The sequence below is a fragment of the Amblyraja radiata genome, chromosome 23, assembly GCF_010909765.2.
Source record: "Amblyraja radiata isolate CabotCenter1 chromosome 23, sAmbRad1.1.pri, whole genome shotgun sequence".
NCBI lineage: Eukaryota > Metazoa > Chordata > Chondrichthyes > Rajiformes > Rajidae > Amblyraja > Amblyraja radiata.
The window spans coordinates 2,470,731-2,495,479 of NC_045978.1; the positions used below are offsets into that span (position 1 = coordinate 2,470,731).

Below are 24,749 nucleotides of genomic sequence, written 5' to 3' on the forward strand. Positions count from 1 at the left end.
CTCTACTTCCATGTGCCTGTTCAATGCCACTATCGCAACTATCACCCCTGGCAGCGCGCGCGCCAGGCACTCACCCATCCTCTGCGTAACGTTTAAGAAACAACTGTAGATGCTGGAAAAAAAGCTGGAGAAACTCAGCGGGTGAGGCATCTATGGAGCGAAGGAATAGGCGACGTGATGTTTTGGGTTGAGACCCTTTTTCAGATGTCCTGTCCTGAAACGTCACCTACTCATTTTCTCCAGAGATGCTGCCTTTCCCTCTAAGCTACTCCAGCACTTTATGTCCATTTTCAGTGTGAACCAGCATCTGCAGTTCCTTCCTACACATCAGTTACTATGGTTGTTCTCCCAAGTCATTTATCCCAGTGGGACGTTTTGGCCTGGATGTGTCTAATATTACAACAATCACAGCTCGAGCTGTGCAGCACAATGGGATGTCCTCAGTTGGTGGGAGCTTCAATGTAATCACGTCGAATTAGCTATAAGTTGCTATCTAGCAGCTAGACACCAAATGAGCAGCCTCTGGGAGTATCATGTGGATGTTAGGGTTCTTCTTGCTTTAGATAGACACAAAATGCAGGAGCAACTCAAGGGTTCAGGCATCATTTTGGGTCGAGATCTCTCCCAGACTGAGAGTCAGGAGAAGGAAGGTAGAGTCTCATACCTCCAGTGTCCCTTTCCTCTGACTCTGTCTGAAGAAGGATCGCGACCCGAAACGCCACCACTCCTCTTCTCCAGAGATGCTGCCTGACCCGCTGAGTCACTCCAGCATTTTGTGTCTATCTTTGGTATAAACCAACAATACAGTTCCTTCCTACATTCTTCTTGCTTTACCTGTTTCCTACACATTCTCTGTGTAACAATAGACAATAGGTGCAGGAGTAGGCCATTCGAGCCAGCACCGCCATTCAATGTGATCATGGCTGATCATCCCCAATCAGTACCCCGTTCCTGCCTTCTCCCCATATCCCCTGACTCCGCTATCTTTAAGAGCCCTATCTAGCTCTCTCCTGAAAGCATCCAGAGAACCGGCCTCCACCACCCTCTGAGGCAGAGAATTCCACAGACTCACCACTCTCTGTGAGAAAAAGTGTTTCCTCATCTCTGTTCTAAATGGCTTACTCCTTATTCTCAAACTGTGGCCCCTGGTTCTGGAATCCCCCAACATCGGGAACATGTTTCCTGCCTCTAGCGTGTCCAAACCCTGAACAATCTTATATGTTTCAATTAGATTCCCTCTCATCCTTCTGAACTCCAGAGTGTACAAGGACACTTTGCTGCTCCATTCTCAGCATATGACAGTCCAGCTATCCCGGGACTGCCCCTGCACACTTTGCCCCTCTCATATTTGATTTTCCCATCCTGGGAAAAAGATGACAACAGTCTCTAGCTCTCATGATTTTATGTACTTCTATCCGGTCTCCCTGCAACCTCCTGTGTTCCAGGGAAAACCATCCAGGTCCGTCCAATATTTCCCTGTAGCTAATACTCTGTAATCCAGCCATCATTCTGTCAAACATCCTCTGCATTAAATCATAACTAGTTTCAGGATGCGGATGTCACATTTAAAACATTAAAATGGGCTTGATTTGGCATCATTCATACCTTATTAACAAAATAAAATATGGCGTAAATAAGCACGTAGAACGCAGAACCCCCAGACACCATGAACGTTCTCCACCACCATCTGTAGTCCTGTAAGGTCACAAAGAAAAAAAGTTAGCCTGAAGAACCAGATTTCATTTAGTGGATGCCTTCTATCAGAGACTCGCTATTCATCTTGAGATATTCCCACCGTAACAACTCACCCAGACAAATTCATCACTGGTATGTTATATTAATGCCGAATTTAGTATTAAACAAATGATTGATTTAGTGGACGATAGACACAAATGCTGGAGTAACTGAGCGGGTCAGGCAGCATCTCTGGAGAAAATGGATAGGTGTCGTTTCGGGCCAAGACCGTTCACATCACCTATTCTTTTTTTCCAGAGATGCTGCCTGACCCACTGAGTTACTCCAGCCTTTTTGTGTCTATCTTTGGTGTAATCCAAAATCTGCAGTTCCTTCCTACACATAGATTGGGTGGAATTTGTATAGAAACCTGGCACTCACAACTGGTTAACTTTCACAGTGAAGATGGTTCATGTTTATAGATGCGGCTGCAGTAACTATGGAGATAGCCGTCTCGCTGTCTGCAACAGGGAAAATTACCGCAAGGGTTCACCTTGTAGTGTCTGAGCAACTATTCCCCCAAATCAGTGTGGATTCAGTTCTTCATGAGACTCAATAACTACTATTCTTCACCACACATCTCCATGCAAAACACATCAACCATAATACACGACTTCTCTGTCCTCAAATGACATTAAGGGCCTGTCCCACTTCCATGACCTAATTCATGACCTTTTTTACTCAAAAGACAATAGGTGCAGGAGTAGGCCATTCGGCCCTTCGAGCCAGCACCGCCATTCAATGTGATCATGGCTGATCATCCACAATCAGTACCCCGTTCCTGCCTTCTCCCCATATCCCCTGACTCCGCTATTTTTAAGAGCCCTATCTAGCTCTCTCTTGAAAACATCCAGAGAACCTGCCTCCACCGCCCTCTGAGGCAGAGAATTCCACAGACTCACCACTCTCTGTGAGAAAAAGTGTTTCCTCGTCTCCGTTCTAAATGGCCTACTCCTTATACTTAAACTGTGGCCCCTGGTTCTGGACATTTTTCATCAGGCTAGAAAAACTGCCCGACCTACTTGATGCCACGAGTACCTACGACTAGCATCACGACCTCCTACAACCTCGTGACGACCATGCTGCGAGTATGAGTCAAAGGGCAAACTCGGCAGAGGTTGTGAAAGTGGGACAGGCCCTTTATTTAAGAGTCTGAAGAAAGGTCCCGACCGGAAATATTGCCTACCCATGTCATCCGGAGATGCTGCCTGACCCACTGAGTTACTCCAGCACTTTAATGTTGCTTCTCAAAAAGACCTTTGACACATTGTTTAGGAGAAACTCTGAAACTTTGTCTCCACAATGTCAAGCAAGCTGCGATTGTATCTGTAAAGTCTAAAATGTCTAAAGTAACTCATGGATCCACCAAAATGACGGCACAAATTGAAAACTAAAGGGCCTGTCCCACTTACGTGATTTTATCGGCGACGTGCCGGCATCCGTCATTAGTCGCAGGAGGCCGGCGAAAATGTTCAACATGTTGAAAATCCAGCGGCGACCAGAACAAGGTACGACTCTTTGGGCGACTACTCAGTAGTCGCCCAAAGAGTCGTACCTTGTTCTGGTCGCCGCTGGATTTTCAACATGTTGAACATTGACGGGTGCCGGCAGTCGCCGAAATAAATTGCGTAAGTGGGACAGGCCGCTAAAGGATTGTACACACACAGGTCAATACATAGACGTGATCTTACCTCTGCACAGAGCTGGAAGTAAACCATGACAATGCTGATCTGAGAGCATGATACCACCAAGATAATAAATACCAAAAATAAGAATCCAAAGAGGTAATAGAATTGGTTCTCCCAAATTGCCTGTGAAAGAAAAAAATAAAATGAATTCCTTATTATTATAAACGAGAATTAAAGCACACAGGGAATGGGAAAGTAAATGCTTTTGATTTGTAAAACTATGGTCACAAAAATAAAAACTCTGGCAACAGGGATGTTTTACTTCACTGCATTACCTCGGTTAACTAAGGATTCCATTTACAAAGAGCAAAGAGGAGATCAGGAGGTTCACTAAATTGGAGGAGTTTGATAATCACAATGAGAACTGTTTTCAAGCCTTGGCGCATAGATAATACCCCAGGACATACGCATAAATATCACTAAATAATTGTCTTCCTACAAATCATTAAACAGAATGTTTCATTACATATCTCGGGACTGCAAGTATATATCTTTTCTTTATTTAAAGGCTTTGAAAATCTAAAGAATGGAAGGGAGGAAAAGAAAATATCACAGAAGTATATGGCAAGTGTCTAGTGTCAACTAAAGTTGAGGATTTACTTACGCTAAAAATGAAGAACAATTCGATAAACATGGCACCAAACGGAAGGATACCGGCCATAAGAATTCTGCAAACATCAAACAGTGGAGTTAGACTAGGCACAAAATACCATCGTTTGATTTAGATGTTATGACAATGGGCCATGTTGGTGTGAAGGAAGAAGACCTGTTGGATCTCCTGAAGAACATGAATTGAATCAGTTCCCTGGACCTGCTGGAACCTATATTAGGATAGTGAAGGAGACAAGGCAGGAGACTGCATCCTCTGTAGCCACTGGAGAGCATTAGCTATAAGGAGCGATGGTACTGACTTGGATTGTTTTTGCTGGAATGAAGGTAGCTGCGGGGAGGCCAGGAAGTATATACAATTAAGAGAGGCACAGATAAGATAGATGGTCAGAGTCTTTTTCCCCCCAAGATGGAAATGTCAAATCCTAGAGTGCATTAGTTCAAAGTATCGGAAATCAGAGGAGCTATTTTGTTTTCACACATCGAGTGGTAGGTAGTTCCCTGGAATATGCTGTCAGGGGAAGTGATGGAGGCAGGTAACATAGCAATGTTTAGGTGGCATTTGAACAGGCACATGAACAAGCATGAAATGTTTGAAATATGGACCATGTGCAGGCAGATGGGATTAACTTGTCATCATGTCGGATGCAGATATTGGCTTGTTCCTGTGCTGTACTATGGTTTAATAACAGGCCATTGGCATTGATGAGCAGGCTAACAACTGGAGAATGCACAGTCAATAACAATCACAAAATTAAAGCGACGTTTGTCCTTTTTCTGCAAGGCAGGCAGTTACAAGGCAGTCTGCCATCAACCATTGTTGAAGCAGAGTTTACAATGATAAAAAAAATAGAAAATGAGATAGTTGCGCAAAGAATGAGGAGAAAAAAAAGAGGGAGCTTGAATTAGTTAGCCAATTTGGAGGAAAACAGGCGGCAATGATGTTTGTCAAGAGATGAATTTATAAAATGATCTCAAAATCTGAAACAAAAACTGAAATCTGCAATAAAATGTGAACATGTTAGAAGTATTAAACAGGTAAGTCAGCATTTATGAAGCAAACATATTAACTTCATTAACTGCTGAGCATTTCCAGCTTGCTTATTAAACTGTTAGAAAGCCCACGACTACCTTCACAGGACATAAATGCCAATCTTGCCATTGAAGCCTAAATCCAGAGAAAACACGAAGTAAATTCCACAAGGATTGTAACAAGCAACATGCATCTTAACACAAACTTCTCTCTTTAGAAAAACAAGTTATTAAAAAAATCCAGAAATCGTTATCTGACATTGAACGCCACAGAAACCTCCACATTTCAGTTCCTGTGGCATAATAATGCCAGGCTGGTATTGAACGAGCTGCCAGAGGAGGTAGTTGAGGCTGGGACTATCCCAACGTTTAAGAAACAGTTAGGTGGGTACATGAATAGGCCAATTTTGGTGGGATATGGGCCAAACACAGGCAGGTGGGACTAGTGTAGCTGGGACAGCTTGGTCAGTGTGGAACAGTTGGGCCGAAGGGCCTGTTTCCACACTGTATCATTCAATGACTCTACATTTGAAATACAATCCACAGGTCACTTTGGAAGCAGCCGTTTCTAAAGTTGGGGACGTTCATGTGTAGGAAGGGACTGTCTGAAGAAGGTTCCCGACCCAAAACCATTCCTTCTCTCCAGAGATGCTGCCTGTCCCGCTGGAAGGAACTGCAGTTGCTGGTTTATCCGGATGATAGACACAAAATGCGGGAGTAACTCAGCGGGACAGGTAGCATCTCTGGATAGAAGGAATGGGCAACTTTTCGGGTCACGACCCTTCTACTGACAGTCGGGGGGGGGGGGGGGGAGAGAGAGACACAGAGATATGGAAGGGTAAGGTGTGAAAACGAAACATCAAAGGGGTAATTACATTCTCCTTGATCTTCGTCCCCATCTACATTCACCATTTCCCTTGAACTTCGTACCCTCTGATGTCTCCTTTTCACACCTTACCCGTCCATATCTCTGTGTCTCCCTCTCCCTTGACTCAGTCGGAAGAAGTGTCTCAATCCAAAACGTCACCCATTCCTTCTTTCTGGAGATGCTGCCTGACCCGCTGAGTTACTCCAGCATTTTGAGTCTATCTTCAGGGTAAGTTCATGATGCATGTTACAAATGCAAACCAAGAGATTGGGCGACTACATCTGCAAATGACAACAGGTGGAAGCACACGTTCATCTACGTTGGATCAGTAAAAGGGAGAGTGGAATATGTTCTCAAGACTTGAGACCAGTAAACGCAGCAGCGACAATAGACAATAGGTGCAGGAGTAGGCCATTCGGCCCTTCCAGCCAGCACCGCCATTCAATGTGATCATGGCTGATCATCCCCAATCAGTACCCCGTTCCTGCCTTCTCCCCATATCCCCTGAATCCGCTATTTTTAAGAGCCCTATCCAGCTCTCTCTTGAAAGCATCCAGAGAACCGGCGCATTGAATAGCGGTGCTGGCACGAAGGGCCGAATGGCCTACTCCTGCACCTATTGTCTATTGTCTATTGCTGCACTGCCGATCGCAAATACTGGGTCATTACTTGTACATGCTTGGTGCAAGGAAATAATCCAACCACAGTCAAATTAAAATGTCACCAAAATGTAGGTGGCATAAAATCGACAAGGCTGAAAATGGTCACCATTACTGAGCTGAATCACGTGTAAAATGTGGTCCAAATCCTCAACTTACCCAACAAATCTGTTCATGTACCATCGCTGCTCGGGAACCTGCCGTGGTATTTGATTGGTGCGCACGGGGTTGTCATAAGGTTGCTTTCGAAAACCAAAGTAATAGCCAAGGTAGACCAGGGGGAGGGAGATGCCGAACCACATGCAGAGAAGAGCCAACATTGTAGGGAAGGGAACCTGTGAAACAAAAACACCAAACAGCATCAACCGGTTACCAAAGGCTTTGCAAAACCTCAACTGAATCTAGAAAGCCAACGGCCCAGTAATGAAGAAGAGCACATTGCGAACTTGAACCTTATGAAGCTACTCTGTGACCTCCTTACTGTAATTCAACAATTAGAGTTTACCAACTCTAATTGGAAGACACTGAACCAGTTTCATTGTTGGGAGATCAGGAACAGCAACAAATGACCATCAAGCAAAACAAGGCCATAAATGAGTATATAGGATGATCCACATCAAAGTGTATCTCAGGTCACATTATTATCATGCAATTCAAATATTATTATATCCATGTTTTACAAGTCAAGTCAAGTTCATTCGTCAAATGCGCATACGAGATCTGTAGTGAAATGAAAAGTGGCAATGCTTGCGGATCGTGCAAAAAAACTACAAAATAGAATGGAATTACATATTTGTGGGAGAAAAAAAGAAGAAACAGCAATTTAAAAAGACACCACACAACAGTAAATTGGTTCAGTAAGTTAGTCCCTGGTGAGATAGGAGTTTACAGCCTTAATGGCCTCTGGGAAGAAACTCCTTCTCATCCTCTCCGTTCTCACAGCATGGCAACGGAGGCGTTTGCCTGACCGTAGCAGCTGGATCAGTCCTTTGCTGGGGTGGAAGGGGTCCCCCATGATCTTGTTGGCTCTGGATTTACACCTTCTGATGTATAGTTCCTGCAGGGGGGCGAGTGTAGTTCCCATAGTGCGTTAGGCCGAACGCACTACTCTCTGCAGAACCTTCTTGTCCTGGGCAGAGCAATTCCCAAACCAGATTGTGATGTTGCCGGACAAGATGCTTTCCACAGCCGCTGAGTAGAAGCACTGGAGGATCCTCAGAGACACTCTGAATTTCCTCAATTGCCTGAGGTGGTAAAGGCGCTGCCTTGCCTTACTCACCAGTGTAGCAGCGTGTGATGTCTACAGATCGACATTTTACTTGGACTGTAACATTTGGAGTCATAGTGTCATGGGGGGGAGAAAGAAGCCAGGGTCAATGGCAAACCCGCAAGAATATATAAAGGAGATACAAAGATGTATACTATTTCTTTGGGACTTTTCACAATTAAACAGCTGTCCATAAACCCCTCAAAGACTATGCTGGAGTACAGCAGATAAATATGACGATCAAACCATATCAATACTTACAGCTCCTGATGAATGTTTCCCCCAAATAAAACAATTGAGGACAAAACAAAGTCCAAACACAATGCCAGGATAGAGAGTAGCAGTCTGTAGAGAGGGAAACACACGGGTGAGCCATGAGCAGTCAGGAAAACCTTTAGCTTAACAATGCTCAGCATTGCTTTAGTGCAGTGTTGCAAGCAATACCATTAAACTCACTTGCTGCTTCACACCGCTGAGATTAATCCCTTGAGTTCATTGACTTATCCCCCAAAGGTCGGTCCTGCAGTCACCTTTCCCAGAAGCAGTAATACTACACTAAACACTACCTAGTGTTTAAGAAAGAACTGCAGATGCTGGAAAATTTGACGGTAGACATAAATGCTGGAGAAACCCGAAAGGGTCTCGACCCGAAACGTCACCTATTCCTTCGCTCCATAGATGCTGCCTCACCCGCTGAGTTTCTCCAGCATTTTTGTCTACACACAACGCACCTAGGGTCATTTGAAATCCAATCCTTAAGCACGTGCTTCGGAGCCAAGAAATCAAACTGAATAGAAAAGACTAAACATTTTGTTGCAGAACAAAGAGGATAAATTGCACAATTTTCCTTTTCCCGCTTCACTGACAAGAGGAGCTTTTCCAGTAAAGGGCCTGACCCGCTGTACGAGGTAATTCAAGAGTTCTCCCGAGTTTCCCCTGATTCGAACTCGGAGAAATACGGTAATAGCCGCTCATAGGTACTCGGGGCTCTCGTGGACATTTTCCAACATATTGAAAAAACTTCACGAGCTTACCGCGTTTCCCGAATACCTGCCGTTAGCGTTACGAGCCGCTAAGAGACGTCCCGAGCTCCGACGTACCCGCTACGTACATTCTACGAGTTTTACTTACCACAAGTTAGATTTTTTTTAAAACTCGGGAGAGCTCTTGGGTAAACTCGTATAGTGGGACAGGGCCTTTAAGGTTCTGCCAAGTTCTTACACAACATGTTTCATTGAGGTTCTCCTCTCTCCCATCAGGCCAAAGGTATAGAAGTGTGAAAACCACATGTTCATATTCGGGGACAGTTTTTTCCCCCCCAGCTGTTATCAGGCAACTGAACCATCCTACCAACAACTAGAGAGCTGTGCTGAACCATTATCTACCTTAATGGAGACCCTCGCACTCTTTGATCGGATTTTACTGGCTTTATCATGCACTAAACATTATTCCTTTTATCATGTATCTGTACACTGTGGACGGCTCGCCATGTATCGTCTTTCCGCTGACTGGTTAGCACAGAACAAAAGCTTTTCACTGTACCATGGTACACGTGACAATAAACTAAACTAATTCTGCATTTATAGATGACTCTATTTTTGTACAATGCACTCCAGTCCTGGTGCCCGCTAAGGAAAAGAAAATGCCCCTACATCTCCAATACTTAAAAAAATGCATTAACTGTAACTTTAAAATCAAATTATAATGAATAAATTAATGGGACTCTTAAGGGCCTGTTTCACTTACAAGTTTTTTTCGACGACCTGCCGGCACCCGTCATAGTTGCAGCAGGTGGCCGAAAATGTTCAACATGTTGAAAATCCAACGGCGACCAGAAAAAAGTAGGTCTCTTTGGGCGGCTACACATGACCCTACAGGCGTCACATGTCGACATGTCGCGGGGTGACGCCTGTATGGTCGTGAGTAGTCGCACAAAGGGGCGTACCTTTTTCAGGTTGAAATTTCTCAGCCATCTGCTGCGACTATGAAGGGTGCCGGCAAGTCGCTGAAAACAATCGGGTAACTGGGACAAGGCCCTTTAGGGATTAACAGAAAATGTAGACTCACTTGTGAAATACTTTAATGTATTTTACAGCCACTATTCATACATTAGCCATTAGTGTTCAATTAGCAGCAGTTCTCCCAAAACAATTATTTTTTATTAAACCATTTCCGGCAAGTTAACACATGCCATTTGATTATCATAATCGAGGTGATAATTTTCTCCTCACATCTCACTTTACTGCAAACTAGTTGCCCGAAGCCTAGTTTCTACTGCGGCACATTATCAACAAGTTTCACCAATAAAAGTCAAAACCCTGCAATATCTACTACTAATGTTGGATCTATCTTTGAAGTAGACAACAAATTAAAATTAGACAATGCTAAAAAAAATATCCTTGTCATTGGAAATTTACAGGGGCCAAAGTGTGCCGAAAACAAAGTGAAATGTTTGCAGCGTTTGCTTCACGTAAACAGGTACAAATGTACGTACGCAGAAAGCACCTTTCCTCCACCGATGGCCTTTCAGAGTGCGATAGAGACGGCCAGCAAAATAACCGCCAAATAACCTGAGGGGAAAGGAAGACAGATTTATCGTTCAACTAAATAACCGTAAACACAATCTCCTTAAAGAGATTTAAGCTGAGGGGGGGGGAAAGATTTAATAGGAACCTGAGGGGTAACATTAATTTTTTAATGCAAAGTGTGGTGGGTGTAATGGAGCGGGCTGCCGGAGGAGGCAGTTGAGGCAGGTACTATCATAACATTTAAAAGACATGTGGACAGATCCATGGATAGGATAGGTTTAGAGGGTTTAAGAAGGAACTGCAGATGCTGGAAAACCGAAGGTAGACAAAAGTGCTGGAGAAACTCAGTGGGTGCAGCAGCATCTATGGAGCGAAGAAAATAGGCAACGTTATGGGCCGAAACCCAAAGGAAATAGGCAACGTTTCGGGTCGAAACCCAAAGGGTTTCGGCCCGAAACGTTGCCTATTTCCTTTGCTCCATAGATGCTGCTGCACCCGCTGAGTTTCTCCAGCATTTTTGTCTACCTTAGGTTTAGAGGGTTATGGGCCAAGCGCAGGTAGGTGGGCCATGTTGGTCAGAGTGGGCAAGTTGGGTCGAAGGGCATGTTTCCACGTTCTGTGAACCTGCTGCATCCCGCCGCACAACAAACATGCCACACATCAACCTCACAGTTCCACCCATGCTGCTGACATTGCATGAGAACATAGGGCAGTGCACTATGGAGCAGGCCCTTCAGCTCACAATGTCCATGCCGAACATGATACCAGGTCTTATCTCCTTTGCCTGCATGTGCTCCATTCTCTGCATGTCCATGGGCCTATCCAAAAGCCTTATCAATGCTACAATCAATAGACAATAGTCAATAGGTGCAGGAGAAGGCCATTCGGCCCTTCGAGCCAGCACCACCATTCAATGTGATCAAGGCTGATCATTCACAATCAGTACCCCGTTCCTGCCTTCTCCCATATCCCTTGACTCCGCTATCTTTAAGAGCCCTATCTAGCTCTCTCTTGAAAGTGTCCAGAGAGCCGGCTTCCATCGCCCACTGAGGCAGAGAATTCCACAGACTCACAACTCTCTGTGTGAGGAAGTGTTTCCTCGTCTAAAAGGCTTACCCCTTATTCTTAAACTGTGGCCCCTGGTTCTGGACTCCCCCCAACATCGGGAACATGTTTCCTGCCTCTAGCGTGTCCAAACCCTTAATAATCTTATATGTTTCAATAAGATATCCTCTCATCTTTCTAAACTCCAGAGTATACAAGCCCAGCCGCTCCATTCTCTCAGCATATGACAGTCCTGCCATCCCGGGAATTAACCTGGTGAACCTACGCTGCACTCCCTCAATAGCAAGAATGTCCTTCCACAAATTAGGGGACCAAAACTGCACACAATACTGCAGGTGTGGTCTCACTAGGGCCCTGTACAACTGCAGATGTATCTGTCTGCACCACCACTATCTGCCATACCATTCTACCAGCTCCTCCACCCATCCTAACTGCTCCAAGAAAGGGACGCTCCAAACAGATACCTGGGAACTGTCTCCCTGAATCACCATGAATGAATTTTCTCATGCCCACTCTCTGCTATGTTGAACACAGAGCGGACAATCCAATGGATGAATTATATGAAGCGCAAAAAAGCGACCTGTTTCAGGAATAAACGGTTTTAAAGCCAGCTTCACATACAGCAACTGGACGTGAAACAACCTTAAGGGCCTTGTCCCACTTACGCGATTATTTCAGCGACTGCCGGCACCCGTCATTAGTCGCAGCAGGTGGCTGAAAGATTTCAACATGTTGTAAATCCAGAGGCGACCAGAAAAAGGTACGACTCTTTGGGCGACTACTCACGAACATACAGGCGTCGCCCAGCGACATGTCGACACGTGACGCCTGTATGTTCGTGAGTGCAAAGAGCTGAGTGAACACATCTACATGACAATCTGCTGTTGTATAAAAACAACAAATGGGGAAAACACTCCTGGAGGATCTCAGTGGGTCAGGCAGCCTCTGTGGAGGGAAATGGACAGATGACGTTTCAGGTGGGACTCTCCTCCTGACTGAAAACTCTTACAAAGGGACCCATCTTGAAATGTTGTCTGTCCATTCCCTCCACAGATGCTGCCTGACCCACTGTGTGTTCCTCCAGCACATCGTTTTGGTTTGCTCAAGATCCCAGCATTGGCAATCACTTGTGTCAACAAGTGAGAAAAAACGCTTCACCTTCAATGGCCACAAATGAATGAAAAAAAATGTGTCTTTCCAGTTAACATACCCCATGAACATGAAGAGAAAGCAAGCAGTGGTCATCAGGGCCCCTCTGCTGGACGGAGACAGCATTCCCAGCATGGCAACAACTGAAAATAAACACATGGCATTTATCTCACAAAAGTCATCAAGTCACTTTTATTTCTATAGCACATTTAAAAAACAACTCTCGTTGGCCAAAGTGCTTTACATTGGTGGAGGTACTAACGTTACACAACATTGGTTCATAGATTAAGTACATACATAAATACATACATGTAGCCCTCGCTCAGAGGACGGCAAGAAAGGCTTGGGAGTAGAGATGAGTTTTAAGTCTCGACTTAAAGGAGTCGATGGAGTGGGCAGTTCTGATGGGAAGAGGGATGCTGTTCCACAGTCTAGGAGCTGCAACCGCTAAGGCACGGTCGCCCCTGAGCTTATGCCTAGACCGCGGGATGTTCAGTAACCCCAAGTCGGCCGATCTGAGGGACCTGGAGGAGGTGTGGTGGGTAAGCAGACTTTTGATGTAGGTGGGGGCAAGCCCATTAAGGGCTTTGTAGAGCTTCACAAATCTCAGAAACAAGGAACAGCAGATGATGGGTTACAAAAAAGTCACACTGTGCTGGAGTAACACAGTAGTTTTAAGTGAGGAGTCAATGGAGAAGTCCATAAGACATAGGAACGGAATTATGCCATTCGGCCCATCAAGTCTGCTCCACCATTTAATCATGGCTGATCTATTTCTCCCTCTCAACCCCATTCTCCTGCCGTCTCCCCTTAGCCTTTGTCGCCTCACTAATCAAGAACCCATCAATCTACTTTAAATACACAGATTCACCACCCTCTAGCTAAAGAGATTCCTCCTCATCTCCATTATAAAGTATTTCCTTTCACTCAGAGGCTTTGCCCTCGGGTCCTAAACCTTCCCTCCAATGGGAACATCCCACATCCACGTTGAAGGTGAGGACAAGTTCTGCCAGGCAGAGAGAGGAGAGTGTTGGTACAGAAGAACTGAGTGGATCTCCGATTAAAGGAAGAGATCGGAGGGCCCTGAGACCTTCCTGGTGAGGGATGAAGGTGTAAAGAGACCGGATGTCCATAGTAGAGATGAGGCAACCGGGGCCGAGGAACAGAAAGTTGTCAATGCCCAAACATCAGCTAACCATGTTCTTTAGAGTTGCTGCCTGCCCCCTGAGTTACTCCAACATCTTGTGCCTTTAAAAAAAAAAATCACAGTTGTTTGCACCTCGAAGGATTTGAAATACTCACTGATTACGATTAGTATCATGCAGAACAACTGGATACCGGAGCCAAGGAGGGAGCTGAGAATCATAGGGTAGTGTGGTGGCCTGAAGACATCTCCATGGACCAGCTTCCAACCTGATTCCTCCATTGTGTCTTCCTGAGAACATGAAATTTAAAGTCTCTTATTAATAATGGCACTCTGCACATTCACTTAACCCGAAGCATCATTTGAATAGAAAGACACTGCGTGGAAACAGGCCCTTTGGTCCACGCTGCCCACCATTCACCCGTACACACTAGTTCTATGCTATCCCACTTTTACACTCGCTCCCAGCACACTAGGGGCACATCTACAGTAGTCAGTTAACCTATAAACCCGCACGACTTTGGGATGTGGGAGGAAACTGGAGCACCCAAAGAAAACCCACGTGGTCACAGTGAGAACGTGCATACTCCATTCACACGGCAACTGATGTCAGGATTGAACTCGGATCTCTGACACTGAGAGAGACAAGAGAGACAAGAGAGATTTATTTGTCACATGTACCAATTGGTACAGTGAAATGTGTGGTCACCATATAGCCATATGAATAAAAAAGAGCACAGAACACGATAGTCTTTAACACAGACATCCCCCACACAGCGGAATCAAAGTTTCCCACTGTGAGGGAAGGCACCAAAGTTCAGTCCTCCTCCTCAGTTGTCCTCTTAGGCACCAGCTCTACCTGCTACACTACTGTACCATCCCAAATACAGCATGAAATCAAGTTGGTCCCTGGTATGCCTTCTCCTAAATAAAAAGTAGCCGGTTCAGCATTGCGGACGGCTTGATTCTATTTGTGTAGTAACCTTTGCTTGACTGGTCAGCACACACACAAAAGATTTTCACTGTACCTCAGTACATGTGACAATAACAATAACAAACTGTAATTAACTAAACTAAGCACATGAAGGAACCCAAAAATAGTGGACAGAAATGAAAAATAACTCATGTCAACGAAAATATATAACCAGTGTGGTGACTTAATTTAAAAAAGTTAAATCGTGCACAAAACATTGGTAGAAATCCTCAATGAGTCAAACGATGTCTGTTGAGAGGAAATATTGCATCTCAGTTGGGTGACTTTTCACTGACCCAATGAGGCATAGTCTTAAGGGCCTGTCCCACTTACCCGATTTTTTTTAGCGATGTGCTGGCACCCGTTATAGTCACAGCAGGTGGCCGAAATTTTTCAAAATGTTTAAAATCCAGCAGCGACCAGAAAAAATGACGACTCTTTGGGCGACTACTCACGACCAAACAGGCGTCACCCCGCGAAATGTTTTGCCGACCTGCTGCGACTATGACGGATGCCGAAGTTGCCGAAAAAATCGCGTATGTGGGACAGGCCCTTAGCAATCCCAACAGTATCAGAACTGAGGTCCAGGAAAATTATCCAAGGAAGAGGCAAACTACGAGGCTTATGCTTGAATAGAAAATGGGCTGATTTACTACTGGTTTTGTGTAGGAAGGAACTGCAGATGCTGGTTTAAACCGAAGATAGTCACAAAATGCTGGAGTAACTCATCGGGACAGGCAGTATCTCTGGAGAGAAGGGATGGGTGACGTTTCGGGTCGTCCCTGAGGAAGGGTCTCGACGGAAACGTCACCCATTCATTCCTTCCCTCCAGAGATGCTGCCTGTCCCGCTGAGTTACTCCTGCATTTTGTGTCTTACTACTTGTTTTGCTCTTTTTAGCTTTCGGAAGATTTAACATCATCATGTGCCTGTGCGTAGTGTAGATCTTCGTAGGTGAAAGGTAAAGATTTTAAATGAACATGGCTTGTAATATTTAAGTTGGTGGCAGCAAGCTATTTGTCTAAGTTGGTTGTTAAAAAAGGTAAGCAAACTAGAAGAATTTCTGCTTCAAAAATGCAGTGCACCATGTGAAAGACAATAGACGCAGGAGTAGGCCATTCGGCCCTTCGAGCCAGCACCACCATTCAATGTGATCATGGCTGATCATCCCTAATCAGTACCCTGTTCCTGCCTTCTCCCCATATCCCATGACTCCCCTATCTTTACGAGCCTTATCTAGCTCTCTCTTGAAAGCATCCAGAGAACCGGCCTCCACTGCCCTCTGAGGCAGAGAATTCCACAGACTCACAACTCTCTGTGTGAAAAAGTGTTTCCTCGTTTCCGTTCTAAATGGCTCACTCCTTATTCTTAAACTGTGGCCCCTGGTTCTAGACTCGCCCAAAATCGGGAATATGTCTCCTGCCTTTAGCGTGTCCAAACCCTTAATAATCTTATATGTTTCAATAAGATAATAATAAATTTTATTTAATGGGCGCCTTTCAAACATCTCAAGGACACCTTACATAGTATATCGGAATAACATATAATCGGAATAAAACAAGTAATAAAGACATCACAGAGACACAAATTAAAAACAGGATTCAATCCAAAAACAGAAAATCAAAAACACAGTGTGAAGAGAGAGCAGCGGCAGCCAAAGCGCGCCAGCGTTCACTCTCTCTTCACGGCAGCCATCTTGGACACAGACCTACAGGACTACAATTAGACAAATAAATCATCCCCCCACAGTGGATAGCACTGTGGGGGAAGGCACAATGTCCAGTCCCCACCCCATGTTCAGCCCAAAGTCAGGCCTATTGAGGCCACCGCAATTGCCTCTACGGAGGCCCGATGTCCCTGGCCGTTCTCACTGGATGGTCTTGCCCCGGCGTCGGGAGAGTCCTTTCGGCGGCTGGGCCACTTGGAACGGCCGCTTCTTGGTTGGAGCCCGCGGCTGCCGAAGCCGACAAGGCCGCGCCGGTTTGGAGCTCCCAGGCTCCCGATAACAAAATCGGCGCCGCCTCTCCACTCCGCAGCCCCGCAGCCCGGAGTTGTTGCTCTCGGCGGTCCAGCTCGCCAGAGCTCCAGCGCGTCGCTCCAGCGCGGCGACCCAGGCAAGGGATCGCCCGCTCCGCTCCAGCGCTCCAATGCTGTGCCGCCGCCGAGGCCGAGGTGCTGGGCGGTTCCCGCAAGGAAACGGCGCTCCAAGCCCGCAGGTAGGCCACGAGGACGGGTCGACGGGCAGCCCGGAGAAAAGGCTGCCACACCGACCAGGTAGGGACCTAGAAATTAAGTTTACACCTACCCCCCACATTAAAAAGACCATATCCCCTACAAACAAAAAACAGGACTCACTAAAAACTATTAAAAAAACGGATTTAAAACGGACGGCTGCTGGCTAGCAGCCGTTCACCAAGATGGCTCCTCCTCTGATCCCCTCTCATCCTTCTAAACTCCAGAGTATACAAGCCCAGCCGCTCCATTCTCTCAGCATGTGACAGTCCCGCCATCCCGGGAATTAACCTTGTAAACCTACACTGCACTCCCTCAATAGCAAGAATGTCCTTCCTCAAATTAGGGGACCAAATCTGCACACAATACTCCAGGTGTGGTCTCACTAGGGCCCTGTACAACTGCAGAAGGACCTCTTTGCTCTTTTGTATGCAAGGCCACTTTATCAAGAATGCAATAAGCAACCTGAAAGTTTAAACCTATATCAAGGCAAGACAAGAATTTACAAAATTAAACTCATATTCCCATCATATTCTACTTAACATCACTGGACAAAATACATACAATGTCATCTTCTCTGTTATAGTTCGCGATGTCCTTCCTGAGGGTTCGAATGATGATCATGCTAAGGATTCCTGAGGAAAGAAGAAAGCGTTATAACACGGACTTTATGGAAGTGTAATGCACCTTTAAAAAGCAAATATACCAGGCTCCAAAAATAAAGTAGACAGTGCAGGCTCTAACAATTATTCTAGAACGCTCTTCGGAGATAGACAAGTTGTGGTACAATTACAGGAGGAATATGTAGACCGTGACTACAGGGCAGTCTTGAGGTCTGTTAAGGGACAGATTGTCATGTGTGAAAAATATCCTAAAATTTAGAGAATTTGGGGATTGGTCATGAAGGTTGCCATGTTTAATATGGTCTATGTGGACTTAAGCAAGGGGCGCAATGGAGCGGATTGTTTGAGAAAGAATTGGCCTTTGGGATTCAAGGAAAAACTGGATTAAGCGTGGCTCAGTGGGAGCAAGCAAAGGTTAAATGTCCAGAGACTTAGGTGCAGCGTTGCCAATATCACCAACATTAGCACGTTTGAGAGTAATGGGCCTGTCCCACTTAGGCGATTTTTTAGGCAACTACAGGCGCCACATGTTCGTCGGTGGTCGTCGGGAGTCGTCTCCTCAGTCGTAGCGTCTTTCTGGTCGCTACTAAATTGTCAACATATAACCATATAACAATTACAGCACGGAAACAGGCCATCTCGACCCTTCTAGTCCGTGCCGAACACATAATCTCCCCTAGTCCCATATACCTGCGCTCAGACCATAATCCTCCATTCCTTTCCCATCCATATAACTATCCAATTTATTTTTAAATGATAAAAACGAACCTGCCTCCACCACCTTCACTGGGAGCTCATTCCACACAGCTACCACTCTCTGAGTAAAGAAGTTCCCCCTCATGTTACCCCTAAACTTCAGTCCCTTGTCAACATGGGACTGAACACCAACATGTCAACACGATGGTGGATTTGACGCCAATGAGTGTGGTTTGACTTCTCCTGACGTAGGGGCTGTTGTAGGTTGCCACCAGGATGACGTAGGTTGTCGCCGGTTTTTCGGCAACCTCCTACGACTATGACAGTCGCCGGCAGTTGCCTAAAAAAATCGGCAAGTGGGACAGGCCCATTAGCAAGTAGGGGTGCAGGGAGATAGCAACGGGTTGGGTATGTTCCACAAGTCAAGTGTCCAGAGCCAAGTGTGTTTAATTGTCAAACAAAGCAGGAATAGCACAATGAAATTGTTACTTGCTGCAGCTGTTAAAGGACCATTAATGTAATAATGAAATAAACAAGTGTACAATAATCAATCATCTAGTAAATTAATCATCAGTAATATGAGGCAATCAGATGACAATAGTGCAAAAAAAACCTGACATAGTGCAACCAAAAGCAAGTCCACAGAAGATTGTTGCTGGTGTAGGGCTGTGGTGCGTGTGGTGCGTGTGGTGCGTGTGGTGCGTGTGGTGCGTGTGGTGCGTGTGGTGCGTGTGGTGCGTGTGGTGCGTGTGGTGCATGTGGTTCATGAGCCTGATGGTTGCAGGAAATAAGCTGTGCTTGGACTTAGAGGTCAGGGAAGTGCGGGAAGAACTCAATCCATACCGGTGCGAGGTAGAGCAAGGCAAAGGAATACAAGATAAATGGTAGCATACTAGGTGCAGAGGAACCAAGATAACTTGCATGTGTGTCCAGGATTTCTTGAAGGCAGCAAGATAGAGAGATGGCCGGCTAGAGTCAGATTATAATCAGAACTAATCATGCAACAGCAACACAAAACACCCATCGGCCATTGCCAGAAAACTGCAAGAAATCCTGGTCATTGTACATGATAGAAGGATATGATTAAACTGATGGAATGCAGAGCTAATTTGTGAATAATGTTGCCGGAACAAAAGGACTCTAATTACGAGGGGGACCGATTAGATTGGTGTGCATTGGTTCGCTACAAAGGTGACTGACGGGATATTGACAATTACGGAGCTCAGAGAGGGTGAACAAGCAGGATCAGTTTTCATTGACGGAGAGATCAATAACTATGGGACATCGGCATCAGTTAAATTGCAGAAGAATTGGAGTGCTGAAAGTAAGCATGCAGGTACAGCAGGCAGTGGAGAAAGCAAATGGCATGTTGGCCTTCATAACAAGAGGAGTCGAGTATAGGAGCAAAGAGGTCCTTCTGCAGTTGTACAGGGCCCTGGTGACACCACACCTGGAGTATTATGTGCAGTTTTGGTCCCCTAATTTGAGGAAGGATATTCTTATTATTGAGGGAGTGCAGCGTAGGTTTATCAGATTAATTCCCGGGATGGCGGGACTGTCATATGTTGAGAGAATGGAGCGACTGGGTTTGTATACACTGGAGTTTAGAAGGATGAGAGGGAATCTTATTGAAATATCTAAGATTATTAAGGGATTGGACAGGCTAGAGGCAGGAAACATGTTCTCAATGATGGGGGAGTCCAGAACCAGGGGCCACAGTTTAAGAATAAGGGGTAGGCCATTTAGAACGTAAATGAGGAAAAACATTTTCACCCAGAGAGTTGTGAATGTGGAATTCTCTGCTTCAGAAGGCAGTGGAGGTCAATTCTCTGGATGCTTTCAAGAGAGAGTTAGATAGAGCTCTTAAAGATAACGGAGTCAAGGGATATGGGGAGAAGGCAGGAATGGGGTACTGATTGGGGTTGATCAGGCATGATCACAGTGATTGGCAGTGCTGGCTTGAAGGGCCGAATGGCCTACCCCTGCACCTATTGTCTATATAGTTCAAAAGATTATATTCTCAAAGAAAGATTAGTGGAGGATTTAGTACAGTAGAACAGGCCCTTCAGCCCACACTATCAGTGCCAAACATGACGTTACGTTAAACCAATCTCCCCTGCCTGCATATGATCCATATCTCTCCATTCTATGATGTAAATATTCTTGGTCGCACTTGATGATTTTAGAGTTTGAAACTGATCATGTAAAAAATGTTAGAAATTGCTTATCGAGTCAAGTAGTGTGGAAACGGGCCCTTGGGCCCAACATGCCCCCGCTGACTTACATGCCCCATCTACACTAGTCCCACCTGCCTGTCTTTGACCCATTATCTCCAGCTAATTTTGCTAATTTTCTTCAAGCATTTAGAGTCAACTGCAAGCACATTAGTAAACAGCAGAATTTCAGATTCATATTCAGATTCAATCTTTATTGTCATTGTGCAGTGTACAGTACAGAGACAACGAAATGCAGTTAGCATCTCACCCAGAAGAGCGAACATAGAATAATGAGCAATAAATATATATACGTACATACAGTAGTAGTGCAATTTTTCTGGGGGACCAGACATGTTCACAGACCAACATTTCCTGTGCAAACAGGTCGCTGCGATTTGGACTGTGTATATTAAACCACTTTCAATGGGTGCTAACACTGATGTTTGTAAAGTCGTGGAGAGGGTAGATAGTTATGCTACTTCTACTGGAGCTAAATGGGGAGGCACACACAGTGTACTGCGTGGCGCTGCCTTTGAAATGGCTGCTGTGGGAGTATGTGGTCGGTTACATTTGCTGCCACCTGACCTGAGCTGACCCGAGCACTGTTGGTGCTGGAGCTTTTTCCACAGAGTACATTGTGTTAATTGAAATTCATCATGGCAGACGGCCAGTCTTGGCACCAGAATTTTCCTCGGAAAAGCTTTGAAGAGCAGACGGGTTAGCCGGGACAGAACACACTTTTAAACTCACACGGACGAGTTAATCGGAAATATTCCAGAAGAGAGAGTCCGAGTGTAGTCTCAGTGCAGTAAAACCCAGATAATCCTGCATGCGGGGAACTTTGGTCGTGCCCGACCAGCAGCTACTCCGGTCTACTGGATATTATTCATCCTAATCCTCCAATACACTTTTAATTCAATTTCAGAGGTTATGCAGTAGAACGCTAAATCTTCCAGTGAATCTAATAAGGTTAAAAAGAGCATAGGACCCAGGGAGCCCTGGTGAGTGGGAGCGGAGAGTAGCAAACATCACTCAGTGAACCAGACGATGAAACATTAGAATTTCCAAATGGTCTGATCGTGGATTATCAGTCTTACTGCACTTCAGTAAGAAATGTAATACCTGACTGCATCCTTTCTAGCTTAAGAAATTGCGTTTTCACAATAGCAGGCTGCACATTTTATTTAATTCAGCAGAAGACACTTGTGGTACAGTCAACTGACACACTAAGATATTCGTACATAAACATTGTCATCAAACCCGCTGACAAGGGAGGTGCCGTGGTAGTCTGGCAATCTGACCTCTGGACTTCTTCTTTCATATTGGGGGAGTCCAGAACCAGGGGCCACAGTTTAAGAATAAGGGGTAAGCCATTTAGAACGGAGACGGGGAAACACTTTTTCTCACAGAGAGTTGTGAGTCTGTGGAATTCTCTGCCTCAGAGGACGGTTCTCTGGATACTTTCAAGAGAGAGCTAGATAGGGCTCTTAAAGATAGCGGAGTCAGGGGATATGGGGAGAAGGCAGGAACGGGGTACTGATTGGGGATGATCAGCCATGATCACATTGAATGGCGGTGCTGGCTCGAAGGGCCGAATGGCCTACTCCTGCACCTATTGTCTATTGTGTCCTTAAGCTATATGGTGGCTCGCCACTGCTGTACACATCGTTGCGGTATTGGAGTGTTCAGTGCAAGGTCTGCAGTAGTACATGGATTATCCAGCAATGGGCATTGCAGAAGGTGTTGCATTGTCTGGGTCTGTGTGCCACAGTCACAAGTTGTTGTGCCCTCGATGTAGCCCCATTTGTGCATTGGCACCCTTGACCGCCCGACCCGGGTCAGCAGTCGGTTGAGACATCTCCAGTTCAGCCAGTGTGCATCACCACCTGGTGGTAAGCGCTCTGCTGCTGGTGTGTGCCCATCTTGGTGGAAATAGGATCAGCGGCTCGTCCGTTCTTCCACATCTGGAGGCGAGCTTCAGCTGGTGTTGTTTCCAATGGGGGTGACGCTGGTTAGGGAGCTCTTACGGGATTTTAACCGCATAGGAGGGGGAACGTGGTTGTGTAATGTGGGGTCATTGTGTAACGTGGGGACCTTTGGTGAGCTGAACTCTAACACGCTGAGGCCAGGCGCCAGCTCTCAGACACCTCCTCCTACTTATCCTTGGACCATGACGTCAGAAGAAGTGTCTCGACCCGAAACGTTGCCAGTTCCTTCACTCCAGAGATGCTGCCTCACCCACTGAGTTACTCCAGCATATTGTGTCTACCTTCAATTTAAACCAGCATCTGCAATCCTCTCTTGCACACCATGACCCCACAGATGAGCACCAGGTCATAATCTTTTATTTATTTATTTGTGTCTATCTTCAGTGTAAACCAGCATCTGCAGTTCCTTCCTACACAAGATATTTGCATGCAGTGGACATAAAACATGCGCAAAACCAATATGCTGCTTTTCCGAATCTGTTAAAGGCAGCATTTTAATTGTTGTATAGAGACAGTGTCTTCTGAACATGCATCTCAATTAACCGACATTGCACATAAACCCTTTTAAACCCTTCTTCATCCAATCAACTCAAAAGTTGTTTATTCTTATTTGATCCCATTATACACAATCACATCTTTTGCTTCAAATGTCATGCACTAGTTTTACTTTTTACTTACACCTTTGATAAAAAAAACTTTTTTCCCACCCCAGCGGGATGAACATTGACTTTTCTAATTTCAGGTAGTCCTTACTTTCTCCCTCTTTCCTCTCCCCTTCCCAGCTCTCCCACAGCCCACTGTCTCCACCTCTTCCTTTCTTCTTCCCGTCCCCCCCCCCCACCCCCCACCAGTCTGAAGAAGGGTCTCGACCCGAGACGTCACCTATTCCTTCGCTCCATAGATGCTGCCTCACCCGCTGAGTTTCTCCAGCATTTTTGTCTACCTTCATTCATTTTATTAGTAACTAGACCAAGTGGGACCCATTGGGTTCCTGTCACAGGGGAGGGCTGGTCCCCGAACGCAATATTCCACCACTCACCCATAACCCCCAACTGCGCAGGCGTTACTGACGGGTTCCCGTTGTAACGCGAGTTACGGCATCCCTCGCCAAGTGCGACTCGCCATCCCTCTTCCTACCCCTATCCTCCTCCATTCCCCCTCATCCCCAGCACTCCCTCCCCCTCCTCTTCATTCCCCTCTCCTCCTCCACTCCCTCCCTCACCTCTCCTCTCCCTCCCATTTCCCCTACTCTCAGTCACTCCTTCCTTCCCTCCATAACCCTGCTCCCCTCCATACCCCCCTTGACGTCATTGTGAGGTTAATTAGTGACTACCTTACATTTATAACTTTGAGTTGTGGCTGCCTTTATTAACATCCTCCAAGGTTAGTGCTTAATAATGTAGATGTGAAGATTCCCTTTGCATAAAATGAAAAATGTAGCAATCAACAACTCACCAGAGAGGAAGAAAACAACAACAACGGAATTGACAATGGAGAACCAGTGTATCTGCACGTCACTCATGGTTAAGTAAGTGTCCCAGCGAGATGCCCATTTAATAGGACTACCCTGAAAATACAAGTTAATGATTTGGATGTTAACTTGCTATTGAGCAATTTTAACTTGCCATGACCCGAGGCCAGACTAGTGATACAGAAGTCCATCGCAAGACAACTTGCAGGTCATGTTGACATATGTTCATACATACAAATAAAAGCAGATGTTTTCTAGTGTACCATAAAAGAAATAAAAGATCATTACTGCATAGTTTTGTGGTTCATATTTCTTGAATTTTAAAGACAAACTTTAACCCTACGAAACCTCCCAAGCACTTCAAGTTTGGAGTCGGCCTATTAAAAGCAAATGACTCATTTAAATGCAGCGTAAGACCACATGACATAGGAGCAGAATGAGGCTATTCGGCCCATCGGGTTTTCTCTGCCATTCGATCATAGGCGATCTATTTTTCCCTCTCAACCTCATTCTCCAGCCTTCTCCTCGTAACCTTTGATGCCATTACTAATCTAGAACCTGTAATCTCTGCTTTAAAAATACCCAATGACTTGGCCTCCATAGCCATCAGTGGCAATGAATTCTACAGATTCACCACCCTCTGGCTAAAGAAATTCCTGCAGAAATATTTAGTTATAAAATCATTTAGATCCTCGATACCGCTGCATTGCCTAACCCTAATTGCTTTGAATACATCCGAGTGGCTTGGCAACATATTTCAAACGGCAGCTCAGAGTCAATCACATGCTTGTGGGTCAGAAAGTATAAA

At 45.4% G+C, this 24,749-nt stretch overlaps 1 protein-coding gene across 1 annotated transcript in view; it reads right to left on the reverse strand.

Moving 5' to 3' along the window:
• tm9sf4 (transmembrane 9 superfamily member 4) overlaps positions 1 to 24,749 on the reverse strand; it is a 53,309-nt gene that overhangs the window by 5,164 nt on the left and 23,396 nt on the right. Inside the window, exons 8-17 of the mRNA XM_033041336.1 lie at positions 23,926 to 24,037; positions 17,512 to 17,582; positions 13,902 to 14,034; positions 12,661 to 12,742; positions 10,352 to 10,427; positions 8,119 to 8,202; positions 6,750 to 6,925; positions 4,027 to 4,090; positions 3,426 to 3,545; positions 1,606 to 1,695 (exon numbers count right to left, since the gene is read on the reverse strand). Of these exons, the coding sequence (XP_032897227.1) occupies positions 1,606 to 1,695; positions 3,426 to 3,545; positions 4,027 to 4,090; positions 6,750 to 6,925; positions 8,119 to 8,202; positions 10,352 to 10,427; positions 12,661 to 12,742; positions 13,902 to 14,034; positions 17,512 to 17,582; positions 23,926 to 24,037 (1,008 nt within the window). The remainder of the gene's footprint in view (positions 1 to 1,605; positions 1,696 to 3,425; positions 3,546 to 4,026; positions 4,091 to 6,749; positions 6,926 to 8,118; positions 8,203 to 10,351; positions 10,428 to 12,660; positions 12,743 to 13,901; positions 14,035 to 17,511; positions 17,583 to 23,925; positions 24,038 to 24,749) is intronic.